This window comes from Corvus brachyrhynchos, unplaced genomic scaffold (assembly GCF_000691975.1).
Source record: "Corvus brachyrhynchos isolate BGI_N302 unplaced genomic scaffold, ASM69197v1 scaffold48, whole genome shotgun sequence".
NCBI lineage: Eukaryota > Metazoa > Chordata > Aves > Passeriformes > Corvidae > Corvus > Corvus brachyrhynchos.
This window is the reverse complement of record NW_008240027.1, coordinates 1,744,987-1,768,838: the sequence shown is the minus strand read 5'-3', so window position 1 is coordinate 1,768,838 and position 23,852 is coordinate 1,744,987. Positions and strand designations below refer to the sequence as shown.

The window sequence follows — 23,852 nt, the reverse complement described above, 5'->3', positions numbered from 1 at the left end:
AGCAAAGGCAGAAAAAACCTGCTTTGTTCCTGATTTTAGCAACCATCAGGAAAACATGCCCTGCTCTCAGCCGGCTGCCACGGAGGGATGGCACGGTCGGTGCCAGAAGAGGGCACTTGAGCTCCAGCAAGCCGGAGATGCGCGGCACCGCTCCGGCAGGACCAGCCCCGCCTGCGACACGGCCACGGGGATGCGCGAACAGGCATCGGGCTGGTGCTCCCGAGAGCCGCCACCGAGTGCTCTCCCCGCTGGTTTTCCTGCCTCGGGGCCTCCTCGACTCCCCTCATGAGCAAAGAGCTGGAGCTGGTGCTCCTGCATCACACAGGTCCCTAACCCGGGTTCCTCCAGCAATATGGATCATGCGCCAGCTGAAATTCTCTCCGTGCTGGAGCATTTTGTGGTCACTCCTCCAGACAGACCCTCTGGAGTGCAGTAACATTTACACTCCCTCCAGCCTTGCCCCCAGCAGAGGCATTTCTTGAGTCCCTTTCCTTTGCTCAGCTGCCTGTTCTCATCAAACTTGCCCAAATTTAATACTGCGGAGAACTCTTGTTGGTTGAAACCAAAAAAATAAGGTCAGAAGTTTTGGGGTGAATGTATATGAAACAAATGCCTGCTGCCTGGCAAAGCATCCTAAACACAGAGGCTACCTGCTTCTCCCAGCTGTGTCATCTGGTTCAAAACCAGACTGGTCTCCCTACAAACCTTACTCACTGAAGCACATAAACTGCTCCCATCCCTCCAGGCACAATGTAATCAGCCATGCCTCATCTCCTTAGAAAACTCCTGACAACAAAATTTCACAGCTTATGCAAAAACCTGAATTATAGGCAAGAAAGGCCAGAAGAGAAGAAGAAAAACAAACTGAATGATACAGCAAGTATGAGAATTTAGGTCTTGTTTTGAAAGCTTTGTTTCTTTTCTGTGGTGTTCCCTATGACAAATATGAAGCCATTTTCTTGCTTGAGATAGGCAAGCACAAAGTAATGGCGAATGTATCTGAACCAGTCCATAAACTCCCCCTGCATCAATCTATACCGTCTAAGTGGCTGCCTCAGAGTGCTTAGCCCTCTGCATCCCAAAGGTTTCCAGACACATGAATAAACCAAGCACGGATAAACCGGGTCTGAAGGTCTGTTTCTCAGATGGATCTGGCAGCTGCCTTGGTTTATTGGCAGCTCATTTATCATCTCAAGAAAAATATTGATGGTTCTAGAGACACAGGCCCTTTCTGTGTCCTGGCTGAAGGAAAGCTGTCCTTCTGGGCAGGCTTTGGAAAGAAAGTCAATGCAATAAAATCTGCTTGGCAGAAACGTGAGGGATGTGGTGCAAAGAGGAATCATTAAGTAAGGAAGAAGGAGCACCAAGATGATAACCCTGTTGGCCCAGAAATAGCCCAGTCTCAAATCTTCACAGTATTACAGCAAGAATATGAGATTGTGAGAGTGCTAACAGGCACAGCCATGGGCATCTTCTCAAGTGGAGCTGTCACTGCTGCACAGGAAGAGACAAAGAGCCTGAAGCTGTGTTCTGCCAACAGGATCAGCCACTTAGCAGACCTGGAAGAAATTTTCAGAAACTCAGTGATGAAAAGGCTTGAAAACAGGAATAATGGGGCTGAAGTCCTGGAAACTCTCTTCTGCCCTTGGGCTGGCAGAATCATGCAGTCCTGACTCCACATAGGAGCGTTGGACGTCCAGCTGCCTTTCTTGTAGAAAGACACCAGGAAGACAACTGGAGCCTCCGAGCCATTTCCATTACCTAACTTGATTAGACCAGCTGCATTCCACTTGAACAACGTATTTAAGGCTTTACTGAAAGTAATATTGAGATCTGTCATTTATTGATGTGGTGGGAAGAGATCTCACTTTGCACATGTCCCCCCAGTATTGCTCCAGCCAAATGTTTACAGAAGCCAGTCCAGTGTAAGCTTTTGCCACATGTGACACTCCACTGCCCTGCAGATCTTCTTTGCTACATGAGAGGTCTTGAGCAGTTAACCTTCATAGTGGATTTCTAGAGGGACGGGATGATGGAGAAAAGATGAATGGATTGTCACCTATCATTAGGGTTTTTTATGGCATCAGATGGCAGTTGCTGGTTTAATAAGGATTGCTTAGTTTCAGAAAAAGAAAAAAACAGCCTGACAGGATCATGAATGCAACCTGACTGTGGGAGCACGTTATCCAGAAGTTGGTTTGCTGGGAAGAGTGATGCACTCCAATCATAATGACAGAAAGCAAGGTATTTGGGATATTGCAGTTTTCAAAAATGTAATCCCTCCAACAGGCATTGGTTGCCAGATTCTTTTAACCAGATGACCAAAAACTCCAGTCTATGCTGAACAGAAATTCAATTAATTTAGGAAATTTTGAATCCCTCCTAAATACTGGGAAAAAACAAGAGGATAGGAGAACAAGCACAGTGCTAAGTGTATCAGGAACTGAACACATGATGCTTACAGTCTGTACTCTCAAACTGAAAGCTTTATTTTTCATTTGGTGCTTGTATCTGCTGCTCATGTGACCAGGGTGGGATTTATCCTGAATGCAAATAAAAATCCCACAAAAAATACCATTGGAGTCACTGGAGTTGATTCTCCATTACTTGGCAGCTCAAACAGTTGTCTATAACTAGAGAAAAAATGTAAGATGACAAACCAGCTCTTGACATGATTACCTGATCTGGTAATTTTCTGCTTATGATGTACAGGGTAAGTAGTCAGCAAATAACTACCTCAGCTATGAAATTTCAAACGTGAAATACGGGTGGCTGATGGTCAATGCTGCTCCCAGGGTACAGTTAGGAATCACATAATAAAGCTTCCAGGCCAAAAGACAAAAGAGAATAAAATAATTATTTAACCAGCTCAGATGCAAACACAATCTCCTCACAGCCCTGTGTCACAGGAAAGCTCAGAGGTAGGCTTAAAACAAATAAGTTATTAGTAAGATGTGGAAATCCATAACAAGGAATGTTGTGGATGCTAAAAATGTATACAGGCTCATGGGAGACACATCCATTGACTATTAGCTCAGATATAATCAGTGTGTGGGTCTTGCTCTCTTCTCGCAGGTAACAAGTGACAGGACTAGAGAAAATGGCCTCAAGTTGCCCCAGGGAACATTTAGGTTGGATATTAGGAAACATTTCTTCACAGAAAGGGTTGTAAGGCACTAGAGCAGGCTGCCCAGGGAAGGGGTGAAGTCACTGTTCCTGGAAGGATTTAAAAGACACGTGGATGTGGCACCTGGAGACATGGTTAGTGGTGGGGTTGGCAGTGCTGGGTTACTGGTCGGAGAGGTCTGTTCCAACATAAATGATTTAATGAGTCTAATATCTCTGTCTCTGGGATCCCCAATCCACTAATTGCTCGAAGCCAAAGAATGTTCAGGGAAAATAGTTACATGCTTATTCTGTTATTAAATTCTTCTCAGGCACCTTATTTTGACCTCTGTCGGAGACAAGACACTGCAGAGGACTGGTTTTGATCTGAGCTGATTTGGCTGTTCTCTTTCTAAGAGACATGAGAGAATGAGACCCACCCTGCTCTTATCAAAACACAAAAGTTACTGAACACTAGATCAAAGCTGCAGGTTATCTTTAGTTTCTGCCTGAGACATGTACAGGCTTTGTTTTTCTGAACTGTGGACAAAGTTTCACCTCTAGGTGACAAGAAACCCAGCTGGCTTGGGGTGGGCCTGTACTGGCCTTGGCTTGGATGTGTATTCTCATCACCTGTGAACTGAAACCTGACAGGTTTCTGGCCTCTTTCAGCAGAGATTTGATGGGGAAGATGCAATCTGATTTTCAGAATGCCACAAGATATCCTTTGTTAGGGTTTGCACAGATGTTAGGGGTAAAAGTGTATAGAGAAAAGGAAAGTGAAGGCTCGACTCACCAGGGACAAGCTCAGAAAGGAAAGGAGATGTTGGATCTGTTTCCTGTGACTTTCATGCCTACTGTCCTCTGGTTTCTAACAATAGACATGCAGCTGTCCCTACTGGAGAGATTAATTGTGGTCTCTCTGCTCATTCAGCCAGCTATTTTTCATGAAACTCATAGGAATGTAATATCTCTGAGACCTTTATCACTGTCAAATTCAGTTGCAATTGGTCAAGCAGCTGAGAAAGACAGACACACAGACAGACAAGAGGCTTGTTTCTTTGCAGAGTTTCCTAAAAAACCATCTCTTATGCCCTTCCAGAATGTTGGTATTTGGGACTAAAGAAGTAGTAGTTAAAAAATAGCTTCTGCTCCCACCCTAGAATTGCCTTTAATCAACAAGAAGTTCTGCTGAGCCTTTAGGTAGCAAAATATGAAAGAAAGAAGGAACAGTTTGGGTGAAAGACAGTAAAAAGTGAACAAAACCACAAGACTGGGTGTGTCTGGTCAGTGAAACACCTCCTGAAAAAAGCCCAATGAGAGGACAGAAAGGCCTGGGGTAGGGGTAATGACCGAAATGTCAACGAGATGGTGAGGACACAGACAAGGCAGGCACAGGGGAGAAGACTCAGCCAGAAGTGAAGAGACACAGACAAGAGGAGAAAGAAGACAAACATGGAGACACACAAACACCACCACAGACTGGCAGAAAAGGAGAGACATTTCTCAGGGACACTGCAATTTGGCTGTTTATTGCTTTTTGAAAAACACCTCATTCTTAATGGCTTTTTTCTTTTCATCCCCACTGACATTTAGGAAAGCTTCAAAGCACAGCACTGTCTAAAGCCCTTTCCTAACCTAAGTCTCCAACCCACAGACATTACTCTTTAGTTATAATAACCACTCCCCTCAGACATTTCCAACAAATTGTTAATATCTTTTAAGCCCTGCTCTCCATTGCCTTTCAGATTAGCCTTGCCCTTTCCTTTGCACTTAAGTTTAGCAAGTGTTACTAATAGGAATTTAACATTTACCAAAGAATTATTTTAACTACGGATCTAATAGCATTTGTATGGTGTTCTGAGCACCCAAGAGCCTCATATCAGTTCTATATGCTTAGTTTTGTCTAAGTTGCTTCTAAGAAAAAGATAAAATACAAGCTTATGGAAAAGAAAGTTCATAAGAGAGGCATTCAAACCCAGGAAAGCCAGTTCCAAAAAGGACAGCAGCAGTGCCTGGAGAGAGCTTTCCCTTTTTTGTATCATCCAAAGCCCTTCAATCACTCATGTGATCAACTGCACCTTCCAACCATTCAGCAAAAGCTTGGTCTAAGTGCTGGGTCGAAGTTATTTTTTTCCTGTGTACAAAAGAAATACTAATAGAAAAATGTAACGATGTTTATTATTAACTGGCAAATTTTATGGGTTTTTTTAATACACTACCATCGAAACCTTTTCGAATTAGAGAGTTTTGTTCATGCAGGCCAAGAGTCATTGATAGCTTGAGTGGAAAGCACTGATGAGGCTTTAAGTCAGCAAAACCTCAATGACAGTTTGGCACCAGCAGCATTCAGTGTCTCAACAGAGACCCCAAAGGCTGCACTGGATGAGACCATTTTTAGAGCTGGGCTTATGAGGATCAGTCTTTCCAGCCCTACCTAGGCTGAGGAGCACATCCTGTGCCAGCAGTGAGTTGAGGACAGCTGGCGGGGTGCAGGGATGGTATTTGCACATGTGTCTCTAAGGTGCTCATGCTCCAGCTGCCCACAAGGTCCCTGTTCCTGAATACAGATGTAAATATTGACAGCTCTCAAGTCACCCTGTCCAAATTCCCTTGTCCAGGCTCACAGCTACTCAAGTCTTCCTGCTCTCCAAAGAAGGCAAACTCCTGTATTCATGTCTGAAACCGACTTGAGAGCATTTCTATATATCTGGATATGCATCCTGCTTATATCTGTTCTTTCCCCTGTACCTTGGTATCCCTGGGAAAGAAATCTGTGTGCACAAGAGGAAGGAAAAGGTAACTGGAATCATGTGGTTAAATGGAATAATTTTGAAGATGTCTTCCAAGACTGATATTCTACTTTTAAGCAAAAAAAAAAAAACAAACCCAAAACAACAACAAAAAATCACTATAATACACTTTCCACTTTTATAGCATCTTTCATCTGAGGCTATCAAAGCACTTTGAGATACAGATCCTAAGAAATCCATTACAAAAATTATACATATTCTTAAGCTGACTGTAGTCACTTCCCTTAATTTCCATTTCCTTACTGATACTTCCAGACAGTGTTTGCATAGATTGATGCAGTCAGTGCTACAGGCAACTAGATAAACAAATCTACATACAAATATAAACTCTCCCCCACAAACAGCCTCTCTTACAGAAGAGAAGTATTTTTGTGCAGCATTGTCCACTCCATTGAACCCTTTGAGAGAATGAGCTGTGCATACTGCAACACCATGTATTGCTTTGTACTTTCATTCCACTGCACTTCATTAAACAGAATTTCACTGTTTCTTAATTTTCTTTGAGCAGGTCCCACTGTATATACCCGATATGAACAAACACACAGATTCCTTCTGGGTATGAGCCAACAGCTGCAACCCTGAAAAATATCAGCTTCTTATATCATTAACTGAGTTTCCATGGTGCCCTGGGGCAGAGATATTGATGCTTGACAGCATTATTACTATAAAGTAACTTTACAACTCTATAATTTAACTCTATGCTTCCAGTAATATTAAGAGCATTTGAAATTGTGGCTGTAAACCTTGACACTTTCACACAGACTGGGGAGCTGAAAAGAGTGTTTTGTTTCCTCTCCTCCAAACCAGCCCTAAACATGGTACTAAGAAAAAACCAAATACTGGAGAGAAGCTGTGCAAGGAGGTCACCCTTAGGAAAACCTGCAGGATTAGGATTAATGCCACCTTTTGCAACACACAGGAAGGAGCCTGTTTCTAGGAGCTTAGCAGAAGAAGAAGGAAGGTGTAGACCTCTGGATGCCTTTTCCTGAATATGAGCCTGATTTACTTTGAAACCATCTTGGCAAGAAGCTCTAACTGAAGTTCAAACCTAAGCCACACTGGATAACCTCTGCAGAGCTCCCTCAGCTTTATCAGCACAGCTTTTCATACCTCATTGGCTTTTGCTAGTAATGTTGTCTTTACTGGCTGGGAATGAACCTGCAAGGGCCATAATCTGTCTCATGAGGATCTTCTCTTAAGGATATCACTAACAGAGATAGGAGGATCAGGACAGGCACTTGCCAAAAAAAGAAATGTAAAAAAGCCCAAAATAGCCAAGTACATTTGCCCTAGGGGACTGGCAGGTACATGAAGCTCTAAAAGTTACAGATGCTTTTGCTGGAATTGTAGTTTGCATACAGATTTCTTTTCCCCAGGACAGGCATTTACTGAGATCCAAGTACTCTTTAAAAGGAATCTGGATGTAACAAATGACTGTTTCCTCCAGGGATTTAACTTCTCAAGTCCCCAGTCAAGCAGCAGGCAGATATTCTGCTTGAAGTTAAGAATAAGAATGAACCCAGTTGGTCTCTGTGTCGAGAGTCCAGGGTGTGAGCTCCTGTTAGGCATCTGAAGAGATTCTAGTCAATCCAAGCCTTCATTCTGTGGCTGTAGCCACATAAATACATCTTTATGCCCACAAACAAGAGAGAGTTCAGCAGTACACCTTTGGATGGGGTCCTTCTCCACCTGGAGGAAGCTTGAAATTAAGATTAAAATACACAAAAAAAGCTATGGACATGCTGACATTTGTGGTGACCACCCATCTCAATGATTATTCTCCCCTACAGCTACAGTCATACCAGTTCCTGCCAGGTCTCCATCATTTCTGCCTTCCTGCCTCATGGCTGGACTGTGGAAGAGTAAAACCTTTTATTCTCTGTTATGGGCTGCCTGCTTTGCAGCAAGGATCCAGTTCAAACCCTCTAAAAAATGAACCAAATAGATTTTAAAGCTGTTGATGTGAGAGTCCTTTTCTGGCTGCTCTCAGGTCAGACTGTGATGGCTGCTGTTCACAGCTGTAGTGAGATATTGGAAAGCACCAGTTCTGTCAGAGCAGGGCTCAGCCCTGCAGCTGGGGATTCATCCTGCCTCCCCCTCTTTTATCCCTTGTTCCCTGCCCAGCTCTGAATCGAGGCAGCTCAGCAGCTGAGCTGCTGGTGCTGAGTGTTACAGAGCAGTTTACAAGCCTCGTGTCATAAGCCCTGTAAATGCCTAGTAAAACATGGAATTTAATGGAAGCATATCAGCTCATTTTAAAGCTCCTTCACCTGGTGCTGAGCTAACTGTTGTTGTGCTGCCTTTTTTAATCAGTTACCACCAAATGTGTGCATGTGTGAGGAGGGTTTTAAACATTTCTCTGTCCACTTCCAGGCGAGTAACAGACAAGCCTACAATCCTCTTATTATGCCCTGGAAACAGAGTCCATTCAGTGTTATCTGCAGCACGTGTTATCGTAGGGTTTTCAGCAGAGCTTACAGAACAGACCCCTAATGTTTCTCACACTCCAGGTACATATCAGTTACACACAGACCTACCAGGTGCTCACACACCTCTGCAGGAATGTCTGACAGGACGTTCAGGAAGTGCTTTGTTTGCTGATGCAGTGCTTTGTTTGCTGGATGAAAATACAAGAGGCACTCCAGCAGTAACTGTTACTGATATCATGCCATATCGAGGCCTGAGACATTGAGGCAACCATGTTAATTCTCTATGCTAGAAAAGGCCAGAAACTCAACACTCTGCATGATGTTGTCCCACCATTTATGCCCCAAACATATACCCACTGCACGGCCTGAAGGAAGGCACTTCCCTCCTGGATTTCATTTAAATACTACAGCCTCAGTAGCCAATTTGTGTTTCTAGAACATTCCAGGTGTCATCCTCTAAATTCTGAACCAATTCATTTAGAACACAGTCAGTCATACTATCTGGAGTAATTTAAAACTGATTTCCACTTCTAATGATACCTTCCCATCCTTTTTTTCTTACTTTCCTTACTGAAAAAAGTTACTGTCCACATTAACAATGTAAGAATTCAAACACTTAGATTGAAAGTCTGTCTTCCATTTTCATGCATGTAAGGTATCCACTTATCTCAAAAGTTACAAAAGTACGTTTCAGTCAGTCACACAAATCTGAACAAAATGCATAATCTCGTCCAATGTAAGAATATATCTATTACAGTCTCACACAGAGGTTTGTATGGATCACAGAGTTAGAATGTAAAAAACCTGGACAACATGAAGAGATAAAAAACCCACCAACAAACCTACTCGACTTATACAATGGCATGAAAGGGAGTAGTACTGTGATCTTATTTGCTGTAAAGAAAAGAAGCTGACAGGTATCATTACTTGTCACCAGTGCAAACACAAGTCTGGTCAGAGTTTGTTCAGTTTTCCTACCTGTCAACAGAAACTGCATTAGGCCAAATTAGTATTTTGCGGAATCTGGAGATCCTAATTTGTTCTGTTCTCTAAAAGGAGCCAGTATGGCTAGTTCTGGATGAGTGATCTGCTTTGTAGTCTCTTTTCATGGTCATGGGTGCCCTGAATTTGGGGCTGAATCTCAGTCTGCACTTGCTAATCCACCAGTAGAAGCTTTGAACAATCCTAGCCTCCCTGATCCTGTTTCTATTGAAAGGAAAGAGAAAGGGAAAAAGGAGAAACAGAAAATAAAAAATGGAAAAGAAAAGGAAAAGGAAAAAAGACTCACACAACCAAATAACATCACAGTGGGATGAACAAAGTCCTAAGAAATACATCTTTAAGGCAGATTTCCAGAATACCCACCCTATCAATTCACAGTTCTTGGGCTCACTGTATTTTCTTCATTTACTTGCTTGAGTTGCTGCCTGCGTGTAAGTAGATAGTTAATAGAAACAGCCCTGTCCTTGGAGGCCAATCTGAACTGACTGCCTGTGTCTTTGGTTCAGGTCCATTAAAAAATCCGAGCATTAATTAATCACTGACTTGCAAATAGCTTGGAAGGGCTGTTCAGGCTAAATTGGAACATTCTGCAATTGTTTTACTTTCGGTCATAGGCACTTCAGTGATGTGAAACTTCCTCCCCTGCCAGGACAGGATGTGCATAAATCCAGTGGCTACTCCTGTGTTGGATCAGACCAGTCTAGAGACTATTTCAAGCAGCTCCATTTCTTTCACTAACTAGAAAACTGCACAAATGAGGGAGAGATCTCATAGGCAGCACTCTGGATAGAATTCCTCCATTGAAAAGGAAATAATCAAACCTTCCAGGGCAAAATGCCAGTGGAGAACACTCCATGTGCAAAGAGCCTCCCCTGCTTGCTGTCTGCCAGGCCAATCAAAACCTCCTTCTCCTCCTTTTCCACTCAGCTGGGTGAAACCCTAACTGGAGAAACCAAGCTGCTGCTTGAGCTCTCCCTACACCAACTCCAAGGAGGGTCGCTGATCTGGAGTCTGTTTTCTGTGCTCCAGCTGCTGATGGGATGAACAGAGAATGGAGCATCTCTGCCTGCAGCAGGCAAGGCAAGGCAAGGCAAGCCAAGCAAATGGAGATGTCAGACCCCACAGGTGAAACTTCTGCAATGTGAAGCACAAACCAGGAATCTTTATGGAAAAGGAAACTAAGCCAGTGTGATCTACAAGTCATGAAGGAAAACGTATCCAAGGGAATCATGATCTCATGTGTACAGGGGCTCTTTCCATTCCTTACTGTCAAAAAACTGTTCTAAATAAATAAGGAAGAGCAATAAGCAGTTGTCAGCACAATGAGCACAAAGTGAGGAAGAAAATTAAGGAAGAAACTAGGGCAGAGGTTCTTGAAACACCAAAATACCAACTTAAGAAAATAAATACCTAAACCTAACAGGAACAACATTTTTTTTCCACAGTGGCAAGATATACTACATTTGTGTATGTTGCAAGAAGCTTTTCCTTCAGTTAACTTTACTGGGCAAAAAAGAGCTTCTATTCCAAATGCTCAAGCCTGGTAAGTCACTTTAATATATTCATCTCCCTCCTTCCCCCAAATTTCACTTTTAGTGGAGAAGTCAAACCAGAAAAGCCCAAATGACATACAATTCCTTTCCCTGCTCCCCATTTCTCGCTCTTATTCCCATGCAGAGAGCCCATATATGTGGATGGTGAAGAATTATGTCTCATATGAAAATTTCTCCCTTGCTACCCCCAACTTCTGAAATACAGTGGAGAGGTAAATAGGCAATCACAGCTAATCTCTCTCCCTCTACAGTGTTTCTAAACCTGTGGAAATTTCAAAAGCTGCCAAGATAGAATGACAAAATGAAATAACATACCCAGCGTTGAAGCATGGGCACGGGCTGTTTGATTGAGCATGGTGACAAAAAGAAAAAGAAAAGCATAAAAGCAGATCATAAGACCAGTCAGAACAATTCTACAAATTGCTGATACATTGAGATAGCCAGATGGATATGTTTTTTTTGAGACACTGCTTCTATTTGAGCACTCAAAAATACCAACAACTTTGATGGTTTTGTTTTCACAGTTTGACTTCCATTTCTTTGTGTACTGGCATCGAAGATTTGTCCTCGAGGCAGATGCAGAACCGAATTGATCCCTTTGGCTGCAGTTCAAAGGCAGAGAAGATATTTTACTCAGTACCAAAGATGCACTCTCAACTTGCTATTAAAACAATAACACAAATGCAGGGCTAATGAGGGAATAAGGAGAGAAATGAAGAAAGAAATGGAAGACTGTGGAATGGAATGGATCACAGACTCTCCAGGACTAGCTTCTATAACAAGTGTGTGAGACAATCTCCTACAAGAGGGAAATGGCTTATTTGATCTAATGTCTTTCTCTTCTTGAATTTCCACAGTATGGAGAATCAATATGAGGGAAATTAAAGCATCAGGAACAGACTCACATTTCCACTTGTGTGTGTTTCTATCTTAGCAAACTCTTATGGAGACAGAAGTATTTACCTTAAGTGCCTGGTTCACGTGTGCTGCAAGAGGAGGATGGATTTCAAAAGGATACAGGCTTCCTCGGTGTAGGGCACGGCAGAAGCAGTTCCACCCAAAATGTAGCTGTAGAATGAGACCTCCAGAGTGTAGCAGGAGGATGTGTCATTCAAGAGCCCGCCAAGAAAGCGCCGGCCTGTCCCAGCTTTCACAGCATCCCTGTTGAATGACGTGCTGGACTGCAGGAGCAAGAACACAGGGACACGAGGAGAGTTCAGGAGGGGAGCAAGAGAAGGAGTCTCTTCACAGAGAAAGCAGCTTCACCCACATTGCCAAATCTCATTTACACTGTGTGAGACTGCACTGTTTCTTGATCATGGCCTGGAGGGAAGCACAGCTCTGGCACACAGGCTATAAATGATGCCTTGCAGACTTTCACAGAATTCATCTTGGTTCACCATTAATATCAGCTTTTCTTCTTCCCTCTGGGATAACACAAAGCAAGGCTGTCATATGCACGAGTTGAAAGCGAGCCTTCCAGATCCCCCATGCTCAGAAGTTAAGCTGTGCCATTACTTGGATATTGGATTCCTTCGTCTCCACTGCATTCCCCTCCTGTATCATAACCATTCCCCCACCCTTCACCTGGACTCTTAATCAAAGCAGAAATACAGCGGCATTTATGTTTTGGTGGAACTTTTTCACCTAAGACATTTGACTGGTTCTTAAATTAGGTCACAGAAATTTCCACTTCACTAACTTAAATGTTAACGGGGTGCTGCTCTCTGGGTGGAAAAATCTACCTCACTATTCTACAGCATTAGCACCACAGTATAAAAGGCAGTATTTTGTGCTATTACTGAGGATCTGGCTTTAAGAACCCTACAGCTTTATAACTATTCATTTGAGGGGTGGAGGTGAGGACTCCAAGTATTTCCATAAATGAGTTTTAGCTCTCCTTTGAAGGCACGACATCCGGAGACTAAAGGGCAGTTCATCTTCAGGTTTATTGAAGTCTCAGAGCTTGTTCCTACCAACTAGACAGAAAAATGGATTCTGATTTCATTTTGACTTTCAGAGTCTATTCAGAAACCTCATAACCATTAGACTAAGCCAATCTGGGCTCAGCACAAGCTAGTGACAACCACAAAAAAATGATCCAGCTTGGATCTGTTGCATAAAAGGTCATAGTATCTCCTGCTGTAAGAATTTCATGTTGCCAGTGAAACACAAAGGACTGTTAACACAGCTCATTGTTCAGTCATTGTGCCCATGGTGAATTCTTTGAGCTGTCCAGTGTCCTCCTATGGAGCCTTAGGGCTGCTACCTTTCCTTGCTAACACAATGTGAAAATTTATGAAGTCCACCTCCTACCAAAACTGGGGAAAATGAAACTTCCTTTGCATTTAAGAAATGAGATGCAATGTTTCAAAATGTAAAACTTCTCTAGACTGAGAAAATCAAACTAATACTGAAATGAGCAACAATTCTTGATGAATAGTGTATACCAGAAGATATAAAGAGTAGAAATACCTGTGGGTTTATTAACATTCTGAATGTCTTGAAGTGTCTCTCATGTTGTAAAAGTAAGATTTTCCAGGTTAATTAGAAAAAAAATGGAATTGGGTTTCTTATTAGCATTATATATAGGTGTTTCCAAATACAACTTCTTGTCTTTTTGGTAACATAATATTTAGTTTCATGGTAATTTGTACACACAATGCATTCTGCTATGTAGATATCATATAATTTCTGCCAAATTGCATGGCAGAAGCCTGCAGGATATTCTGAACGCCTATGGGACAGGGAAATAAAGCACTCATAAGGAATGTTGGGGAAATCAACTGCTAACGTGATATATGGGATAAATACTTAGAGGGAATGTTCTCTGGCTTCCTGCAAAAGAAAACTTCAAAAGACTACTGAGATCCTGAAACTGAGGATAGCTTTGTCCTCAGTTAAATTTCAGAAACAGAGAGGAAGATGATCATGCTCTGGGGATTGCTTCCTGAGCCAAGAGAACGTCAGCTTTGGTGCACGGTGCGTCATGTTTGAACAAATGCCTGTGGTGGAACTTTTAATGCATGAGACCATCCGCTGCTGATGGAAACAAAGGAACAAGAAAACAAATGGTTCAGGACAGGATATTGGGGTTTGTGTGCAGAAGCATCACTCACAAAGGGACTAAGCTAATTCTGAGGCTGTATTTGGGACAAGGAAAACAAGGAAAATGTGGGAGGAGGTGACTCAGGGAAGACATTAGGGATAGAAGTACTTCAGTGAGTAGGAGACTCACTGACATGCAACATTTGTGAAGATTATGGAATCTTATCAACTGTGCTTATAAACAAATTAGACAAGTATCTGCTGAGTATAGCTCGTGTCTTTGGGATACACTTTGCACAAGAAATCCTTTTCCTATTTCCCATTATTTTAATCAGGCTAGAAGAAAGTTATGAGCAGAATTCCTAATAGATAATTCTTGAGATAAATCTTACATAATATTTTCATCACAGTTCTTGGCACGGTAAAGGAAGACCATGCCAACAAAATTTGCTGATGACACACTGTGGAATGAATCATCATTATGGAGGAGGTTCTGAATATCATACAAATAAAAAAGCAGTGGGATGACTTTGAGGGCCAGAGTGATTGTAGTCAGATGAAACTCAGCCACACCAGTGCCAGGTCATGCACTGAAGCATAATAAAAAAAAAATTCTGCTATAGGCTAAAGCCTTGTCAGCTGGAAATATATGAAGAGAGAGTCTGATGTGTTACTTCGCTGAAGTGTTTTTTTGCTTTCTAGCAGAAGTTGAATCTTGTTATTGGCAAAATTATGCTTGCTGTATTTTGAAAGTGAAGCGTAAGTAGTTTAAATATTACTGACGGTTTTATAAATGGTAAAAAAATAAAAATAAGAAAACCCAAAACAAAGCAAAATCAAAATTTAGAACTTTCCAGAGTTTGAATTTTTATAATTCTGTTTTGTGGGGCTTAGGGCTTTGGGTTTTGTTTTTGTAGGGATGGGTGGTTTCCTTTTTTTGTGTGTGTTTGTGGATGTTTGTTTAATAGAAGTTTCAGTTTCAGCTGTACAAAATTACTTGAAATGGCAATGGCATTAATAAAATCCTATGTTCATTTCTTTGCCAAGTGGTACTGCATTTCCAGGAATAAAAAGCCAAACCTTCATTTAGGTGCACAAATGTAGATTTTGAAGGTTACCATTGTCCTCATTCTGAAAAAAAAATCTGATGACATAGGCCAACTTGGTGTCTTGAGTAAAAGCTATAATCTCTCATTTCACTCAGGACAGTTGGGGTAGAACATGACAAATACAAGTTTTGAAACAGCAGCTTGGGCCTGGCTCTCGAGCAAATGTTATAAACCAAAATGTGATTTGATATTTTAGAGGAGAAAAAAGAAAATTACAGGTTAAAGAAAATTTAGGTAATGACAAGAAAGAGCAGCAGGTACATGCTGAGTCTAACCTTCTGCTCCTGTTTTAGGTCAAGATAAATGGTGTGGGAAAAAAACCACAATAGGCAAAACTTTGACTCCTCACCACAGCTGATCTTGGAGTTTTGCCCATGCACATTTATTTAATCAAACCCTAATCCGGGGAAAAAAGGGGTTGGGGTGGCAAGAGGGGGGAAAGAACACAGGAAAAGTTGTCTGCAAATGAGTCTCTTGCTTTTCTGGGAGAATCTATTTCCCTAAACCCCTTGCAGAGCTGAACTGAAGTCATCATTAAACAAATGCACTGAGCAGGCACAGCAGGAGAACAGCTAAACAAATATTTATTTCTCCAAGGCTGAAACGCATGGGAGTGTTAGCAACAGCAGCAGCGAGAAGTACAGTCTGGAGGGTGGGGGGAACACCAAAGACTTTGAAGTTCTTAAATAGTGATATTTGTATAAAATCAACAGTAATGCATTATTAAAACACACAGATACATTAAAGCTCACAGAAGGACTTTGCTTCCCAGCTGGTGTGAGAAAACTCAGTGAACAAATACCTATCCACAGAATCAGAAGCTGCCAAGAAATCCAGTGTTAAAAGAGCAGAGAAGGAAGGGCGAAGGATTCCCTTACTTTCTGGTGGGAAGAAACTCACCAGAAAAACAGATATCAAATACCTCTGGGATCCTCAAGGTGTGCTGACCCTCTCTCTACACCTCAGGCATTAGCGGCAGCCTCCCCAGGCCTCCCTACCAGATTTCGTTCCTCCTCCCCGTGCTGTGCTGAATGTGAAATTGTGTGACCAATTTCCCCACTGGCAAGAGTGGGAACCCTGAACAGCCAGACAGTACAGAGACATTTGTGAACCAACTGGTCCTTATTCAGACACTGCAGAAGACAAAGATGTGTGGAAGGAAATAAGAAAGAAAGAAAAAAAATCATATGTAAATTCTTTCTCAAGTGGTTTCAAAGCAGAAAAAAATCTTGGCCCTTGGTCAGACCTCTCAAAGTGCCTGTTCCTTGGCTGGTAAGGACACTCTATCCCACAGTGTCTCTCCTCAGTGAATTCAGCCCCCTGGTAGCCAGTTTGTGAGCTCAACAGCTTGGGCAGCTCCCACAGGGCTGAGGGATACTCTTGGCTTCTCAGCACTGCTCCATCTTCCCTCTAACAACGACTGGAATGAATGCCTTGGGCAGTCCATGTTCACAAATTCAGCAGGGTGCTGACTGCCTCTGAGTGCCTCTATCAGTCACAAGAGCGGCTCCAAAGGGTGAAGAGGGAGAACAGCACATTTCTCACACATCTAAAACTGAATTTGCCCCTGTCCACCCTTTGTAGACCTGATGGGCTTGGAATCTGAGAGGTGCAGCATGGTGGGACCTCCTCCTCAGTGTGTTTGACCACAGAGGGGACTTGTCTTGCTTCAGCATCAGAAAACCACAGGTTGCACAAAAGGAAAAACTGGAGGCAAGCCCCAGTAAAACTGGATCCACTTTTGAGTAGAAGAAGGTATGACAAAAAGGAATGAACTATCAAGCAGGCTGTGTCCAGCCAGTGATGGATGGGAGCTTCATTCTACCTTTCACTGACAGCAGGACAAAGGGACTTTCTCATCCAGAACTTGCTGGGGAATGAATCTTTGTCATCTTCTGAAATTGCTCAACACATGAAGAAACAAAGGAGCAAGGTATGATCACAGTGCAAGTCAGACCTTGCCAGGCTCCTAACGTGGGATCCAGGGTATGCACTCCACATCATTTCTGACCAACCCTAAGGTGTTCCTCCAACCCAGCAAGAAAAGAAAATAAAAAAAGTACAAATCACTCAGAAAAATGCCAACCACTCAGAAATCTGGTCCCAGGCTTTGACAGAATGCAGAAGATGAATTTCTGGCATAGCAAGGTCCAGGGAGGTTCCCGAAATCCAAGAGATAGATTTTACCAGCTGTTCACATCTCCTGCAACACAACTGATTATGGATGTGCCTGTGGAAGAAAGTAGCAAACTGCATACATCTTCAAAAATCTGAGCTCTAGTGTGCACAGGAATTTTTCCCAGAAGATCATTTCTCCTCACACACAAAGTATCTGCATGAAACTCAGAATAAAGAGATCTTCCTTAAAGTTGTTGATATATGCAGATGATATAGGTCCAGGAAGTGTTCTACAAAAGGATGTAGCATGTACAACTGCATGCTCAAGAATCAGAGAATGATGTTAGAAATCTTTCTTGGAGAAAAGCAGAGACAAAACCACCAAGAGGATTCATAATTAGAGAATGGTTTCATATCACAACACATAATTAGAAATATGCTGGGTCACCCTATGCCATTTCCATAGCTGTGTTTCACAACTGAGCCTAACTACTCCTAAAAAACCCCACTCCAAACCCAGAAAAACTGCCCACATTTTGCTCATTCATTGGTTAAGAAATGAACAGTTTACCTACTGGGGTAAGCTGGGATTATGCATACAAGTTGTTTCATGTTCTTCACTGATTAACAGCAGCAATGGCCAAGTGCAATCAGGACTCATAACCTCACCAGAGCTGTCTGCTGCTGCTGCCCTCATAGACGAAAAGGTTTTTTTCCAAAGCAGGTCTGACCTCTAAGAGCCCTCAACTCAGTGCCCCAGTGTGGCAAAAAAAGTGGTAATAAAAAAGTTAGTGCTCTAGAAAAAAGGAATGGCACACTTGTCATCAAGGAAGAATAGACGTGCCATTGGGAAATGAACTGGAGCCCAGACAGTGCCAAATCCATCCCAGAGAGCAGTTTTACAGTATCAGCCATAACTCACTCACTCTCATTTTCTAGAACACTTTATTGAAGGCTGCAAAAGTTAGAGAGAGAGCACAGAAATGCACTGGCTTTGGAATCTTTGCCATGGAAGGTTGCAAATAGCAATATTACAAACCGTGGCTCTTCTGTTTGCCCCTCCACAGGGAGCTTTAAACAGGTGCAACTGGCAGCTTGCTTTCCTGATGTGAGTAGAGCTGATTCCTGCCATGATGCGTCCAGCTGCTTTGACCCTGCCATTCTTGCAGCTGGTAGCCCACCAAACTCTTTTACAAGCAAAACTTACCTCCTTACTTCTCTGGAAGCACTGAGCAAACTTCTCACTTCAAAGGCCAACTTAACTCTCTCATCACACCCACCTCTCACCAGCTCCATTAAGTCTATTACTAGACTGGAAAGTAGATGTGTTAGTGTGGTTTGGGGTGGTTTTTTGGGTTTTTTGTTGGTTTTTTTTTTGTGATAGACTATCATCAGCTCCATGCCAACTGGGTCTGGAGACTTGGAAATTACGGCATTTGGGAGGCTGCTACCAGGCAGGCTTCGTCCAATTTATTTGACAAGCCACAGTCAGCATAAATCCCCAAAGCAGACAGCTGATCTGAAGGAGGTAGCAGGCAAAGAGGAAGGATTCTGGGAGCAGAGGTGTGATGAAATGGGAACAGAGCTCAAAATTATTCCACGATTCATCTCACCTTGCAGCTTAGCCGTGTTTCTGATGCACAGGAAGAAAACTTGTTTCATCTCAAAATCAATTGTGACTACTGAAGTCTGGGAAGAGGAGGTTTAGAAAAGTTCAGGATCATTTCAAAGAGGAATTCCATTGTTTGAAGCTTTTCCAGATCCCTTGGGAACAGGCAGATTGGACTGATATTCCTGTGAACAGGGCTCACTCACTCTCAGAGAAGGCTCTGCAGTTGACAGCATTTTGTTTCATAATTTCTGTGCCTGGTAGGAAACACTGAGATGGGCAGCAAAATTTGGGTTTAGCTGGGGAACATTCTCTGATACTGAGTTTGTTTTGCAGAAATCTGAGGAGAGGCATGCAGAGGAGATCTGGAACAGTTTGACCTGCTCCTAGAATGTGAGAATGCCTAAAACTGAAACTTGAAGGCCAAATAGCCTCAAGTCCTAAGAGATTTTTAACCATTCTACTCCCTCTTTTTGCCTTCTTCCTCCTGCTCAGTGGAAAGCAGAGAGCAACCACCCTTTCTTAGAAGTAGCATCACTGTTGTAGGAGTAACATGAACACAACCTGCCTAGCACCACATTCTCAGGCTTTAAAGTGCAAATCTCCTCAGAGAAATAACAGTTTAAAGGTACATTGTCACCACACACACATTTGCTCCCTGAGGGGCTTCATTTTCCCTCTAATGTGCAGTGAAGGAATACCAGATCTTTCCCCCTCCCAAGTGTCTTTCAGTCATGCCTGCTTAAGTTTCCTGATAAAAACACATATTTGCATGGTCATTAGCAGAGAGGTTGGAAGGAGAGAGCTTTATAAGCTCTCAGTTTATGCCTCAAGACCAAAAGTACCATATTAGTTCTCTTTTTTTAAGAAATTCTGCAGCTAGAAAAGTAACTGGCTTTCATGCTTCAGGGTTTCAGCTGTTCACCTGCGAGAAGTACAATAGCTGCACTTTTTACTGCTCATTACTATCCATGCCCTGCTCTACAGCTCCAGGACTGATGGAGGTGTCTGCACCTTGCACCAGTTACACTGGCAGCACCAGTGCAGAGATTTGTCCCCACATTTCACATTCCCCAGAACCCTTCCCCACGTGCACCGAAACTGATTGTGCTCCTGGCTCCCACCTCCCCGGGTGCTACAGCTCTGAAGTTGTTTATTGAGCTCACTGGCTTTAGCACAGCAGCTAACACGACTGGAATCCAAATCAAACCAGCAGCTCTTCTGAGAGAGCTCCTTAAACAACACCTGCAGCCAAACAAAGCAGGGTGGCATTGCCTGAGACCTTCAGAGAGCCAGACAAGGGCTTCCCCACAGAGCTGGGTAGCCCATCACAGCCTACTTGGAAAAAACAAGAGGAGGAGGCAGATTCTACCCCATCCTGAAAGCAAACCTAAGTCAGAGTTCTTTGCTACTGGATCTGCCATTCTGGGCACACACACGAAGAGTGTGCTGTATCCCAAAACATCCTTCCTCAGGTCTTCTCAGCCCCTCCCTTAGTGAGTCTGCATCACCCCATCACCAGAAGTTTGCTTAACTGCAAGTGACAATGTCACCCACTCAAACATTATCCTGTCACCCATTAACCAGAGTTAGCCTGGAACTTATCTCCCTTTTAAGAGCCAACCCAAGCTGTGACCAGTGATATACACAAAGAGGGGATCTGAAAGTGCTTCAGGTTAATAAGGAAGAAAAGGTCTGCTCTTCCCCCATTTTTTTTTGCTAATAGCAGCCTCTGCTTCTCAGAGCACATCCTCCCCCAAAGATGCCAATGGTGGCGTTTCCTAGTCTAAGCCCTATAGAATAATCACACTGTTTAGAAAATAACTCAGGTCCCTGGAGTTCTCACTTTCTCCATTTGTCAGTAAAAAACGAGACGTTTCCTCAAAATATACAATAAAATAGCCTCCAGCAATAGCCTGCAATGCTTCTCTTTACAATACTTTCATGAGCGTGAGCACGGTCTCCTGGGAGTGCTTTCATAATCATTTATACAAATGACAGAAAACTAGGACAATGAGAAGCAAAAAGGAAAATACAGCCATCATGCACCCAGTTGCTTTGAATAGTCTGCAGAAAAAAGTGCTTTGCTCTGTGGCAAAGAGAAGTTCTTCTCACTTGGAGGCCTAAATCAGGGGATCAAAACCTTCCTAAGGAGGGACAGATTGCTGCTCCCAGAGCAACCCAATGCTTCCCATTGCTCACATTCCTTCTTGGCTCCCTCACTGCTCCAGGACAGTTCTCTGATCCAGACCTGTATTCTACATATGTTAAAATATCACGTGGTTAAAAAGGTAATACCCAAAAAGATATCCTTCCAGGGGGACAGGTGTCCAGTTCTTAACCAGCTTCCTGCCCTTCCTTCCCAGCACAGTTTGTCCCAGCTGAGGGAATTTGTGGTGCTCTGCAGGAGAGGAAGCTTGCAGGAGAATCTACAGCAGCTCCTTTCATTGCTGCTGCTCTGGGAGGCTGTTGACATTAGGTAAGAGTAATGATGGTCTTTGAAAATACACCATAAAATTGCTATGAAAACTTGTTTCTTCTGTGTACATTCTAAATTTCTGCCTGTGTGGGGATGGAGAAGGTACTGTCAACTCCTATATGCACAAACAACAAGGCAAGAAGGTACTAAAAGGAAATCCATTTGTTCCAACACTTCCCCCGTCTCCTTCTTCTTTTCTTTGCAATACAAATTCAATCCTCAGCATACAAGGAGGGGTGAACTGGTGCAGCACAACATAATGGAACAATTTCATTTCACTGAGACTCTCCAAAAGGCAGAGTTCTTGTGAGACCAAAGCCTGTAACACTCAGAAGGACAGACTTTACAGTCTGTTCCCTGTGCCACCAGAAACACATTTCCTGTCTTGGCTCACCCAGCCTCCAGAATAAACAAACAAACAAATAAATAAATAAATAAATTTATGGAGCAACACGTCCAAGAGGCAGCAAGCAGAAATGCATCCCAGAGGGGTGCTAAAGCATATAATAGCTATATTTGTCTTCCTGGATATGCCTTGGAACAAGACTACAAAAAGGGAGGCAGGATCATTTGTTGTGCTCAGGTTTTAAGAGATTTCTGAGTAGATCTGTTAAGCTTGCATGATGTTAACAAAACCTACCTGAACACAGCAGCTTTTGCCTTTCTGGGACAAGAGTCTTTTTTCACCAAAACAGCAGAGAGGCACTTAGGAAGTGCTGACGCCAGTGAGTATGATTTTACTTCAGGATAAATTGCGGGCAACTTTCTTACTGCTTCCTCTTCCCATGTGCAACACGTGCAACACAAGCTGGTTTTTTGTTATTTCAGAACAGATTACTGGGATTTGATCCTTCAATGTTTGTATTACTGCCTCAGGCACTTGCACCACAACTGCCTTCAGAGGGAGGTATTCAGCCAGGGTAAATCATAACAGCCCAGAGTGGCTGCCATAGGTAGATGGGAGGAGGTTTGCTGGAACAAACACGTCTTCCCTGAGAAAGCTTGGGTGGGGGGTAGCTGTGAAAATGAGAACAGCAGACCTGGAGATTGTGGATCAAAGAAAGGCAGCAGAAAATAGAAAGAGATTAAAATATTTTTCTTCATTGCTCTGTGTTTGATATCTGAACAAAAAACCACCACAAAAAGTGCTAACCACCACAAAAAGTGCTAGTGCAAATCATTCCATATCTGCATCTTCTCATATTGCTGAGACAATGATAGTCTCTAAAACATGTTTTAGGTCACAGCATTATGGCACTGGGGTTAACAACATGCTTCCCTAAAGGAAACTGGGTGGATTGTTGTCTAGAAACTTCATTCTTGAGTGTGAGCATGATATAAAACGGGGAACTGATGACAAAGAAATAAGTCTGTCACTTAGGACATCCAAGTTTTATTCTCCAATTTCTTCAAGCAAATAACTTCTCACCCACTTTCTATGTCTTTTTCAGCATGATTGGAAGCTCTTGGGGTTGTGGACTTTCTCAGCAGTTACCAGTGCCCAACATAATGGGACCCTAAGCTGGTATCAGGGCCTTTGGCTAACCCTGGCACACAAAGGTCAAACAGTGTTTCTAAGGAAGCTTCTCTGCTGGGAGGTCGAATACAAGAAAATGACATGAGAATTCAAATGTATCCCAAGTGCCACCAGTTCAGAGTCCAAAGGAAAGAAAAAACCAAACTGACCAGATCAGGCCAAGTGCCTCTGGCTGATCTTTAACTGCAAAGGAAAGCAATCTTTGCAAAGTGATAAAGCCACCCAAGATCGGCTGCAGTTGTTTCCTTTAAATGAACCAGAGAGAACAGATGGTCTCCTCTCATACTGTCACAAAGGTCAAAATTAGCCACCCCTAAGACTAGCAGGTTCTTGAAATGCTCAAATGCTTGTGTCTGGTCCTTATGACTAATCCACTCTGCCAAACAAGAAAGGTCAAATGAAGAACATCCCTACAAAAACTGCAACTACTCCAAGCCGTGGCTGATGTGTAATGCACTCAGACATGGTGTCAACAGCTGCTCCTAAAACCCAATGAGTCAGCTTTTCAAAAGAGCTTGTCAGCTTTCACTGCTAGAGCTTTCATATGGATTATATTTACTCCCCAGTGTTTAAAAATATCCTTCTTAAACATTGAAAATATAAAATGTTTTCCTTATAGATTTTGTCCCTTTTGCCCAGGCAGCTGCCTAAGAATGTCTCATGTATTTATGTGTGAGCAAAACACCCTAGCTCTTCTTTCACTTTCCTCTTCACATGCTGACAGCTAAGCCAAAGGCAAGCCTGTGTTCCTGAAGTCATGTAAAAATGAGGAATTTCTGGTCCCTTTCACAACTTATGCCTGCGAACCACAGTCAGCCTTCCAGAGAGCTGTGGGTCAAGTGTTTTTCCTAACAGATAGGGCACAGAGACACTGAGTGACTCTCCTTTGGTCCTACAACAGGCGTGTGGGTACAAATCCCCTATCCACCCCCTACTCTAATCACCAATCTCCCTTGGATGCTGTCATTTAAATAAAAAGGCCTATTGGAAATGACAGGTGAAGAAAGCAGCCCAGGCATGAAATGCACTCTGAAGTATATTAATAGAAGG

The 23,852-nt window shown here is 42.8% G+C and overlaps 1 protein-coding gene across 1 annotated transcript in view; it reads right to left on the bottom strand.

Moving 5' to 3' along the window:
• The window catches only part of AGBL4 (ATP/GTP binding protein like 4), a gene marked incomplete at its 5' end in the record, with an annotated part of 872,835 nt that overhangs the window by 70,670 nt on the left and 778,313 nt on the right, over positions 1 to 23,852 (bottom strand). The window contains one exon of the mRNA XM_017743442.1: positions 11,921 to 12,083. Coding sequence (XP_017598931.1) covers positions 11,921 to 12,083 — 163 coding nt within the window. The remainder of the gene's footprint in view (positions 1 to 11,920; positions 12,084 to 23,852) is intronic.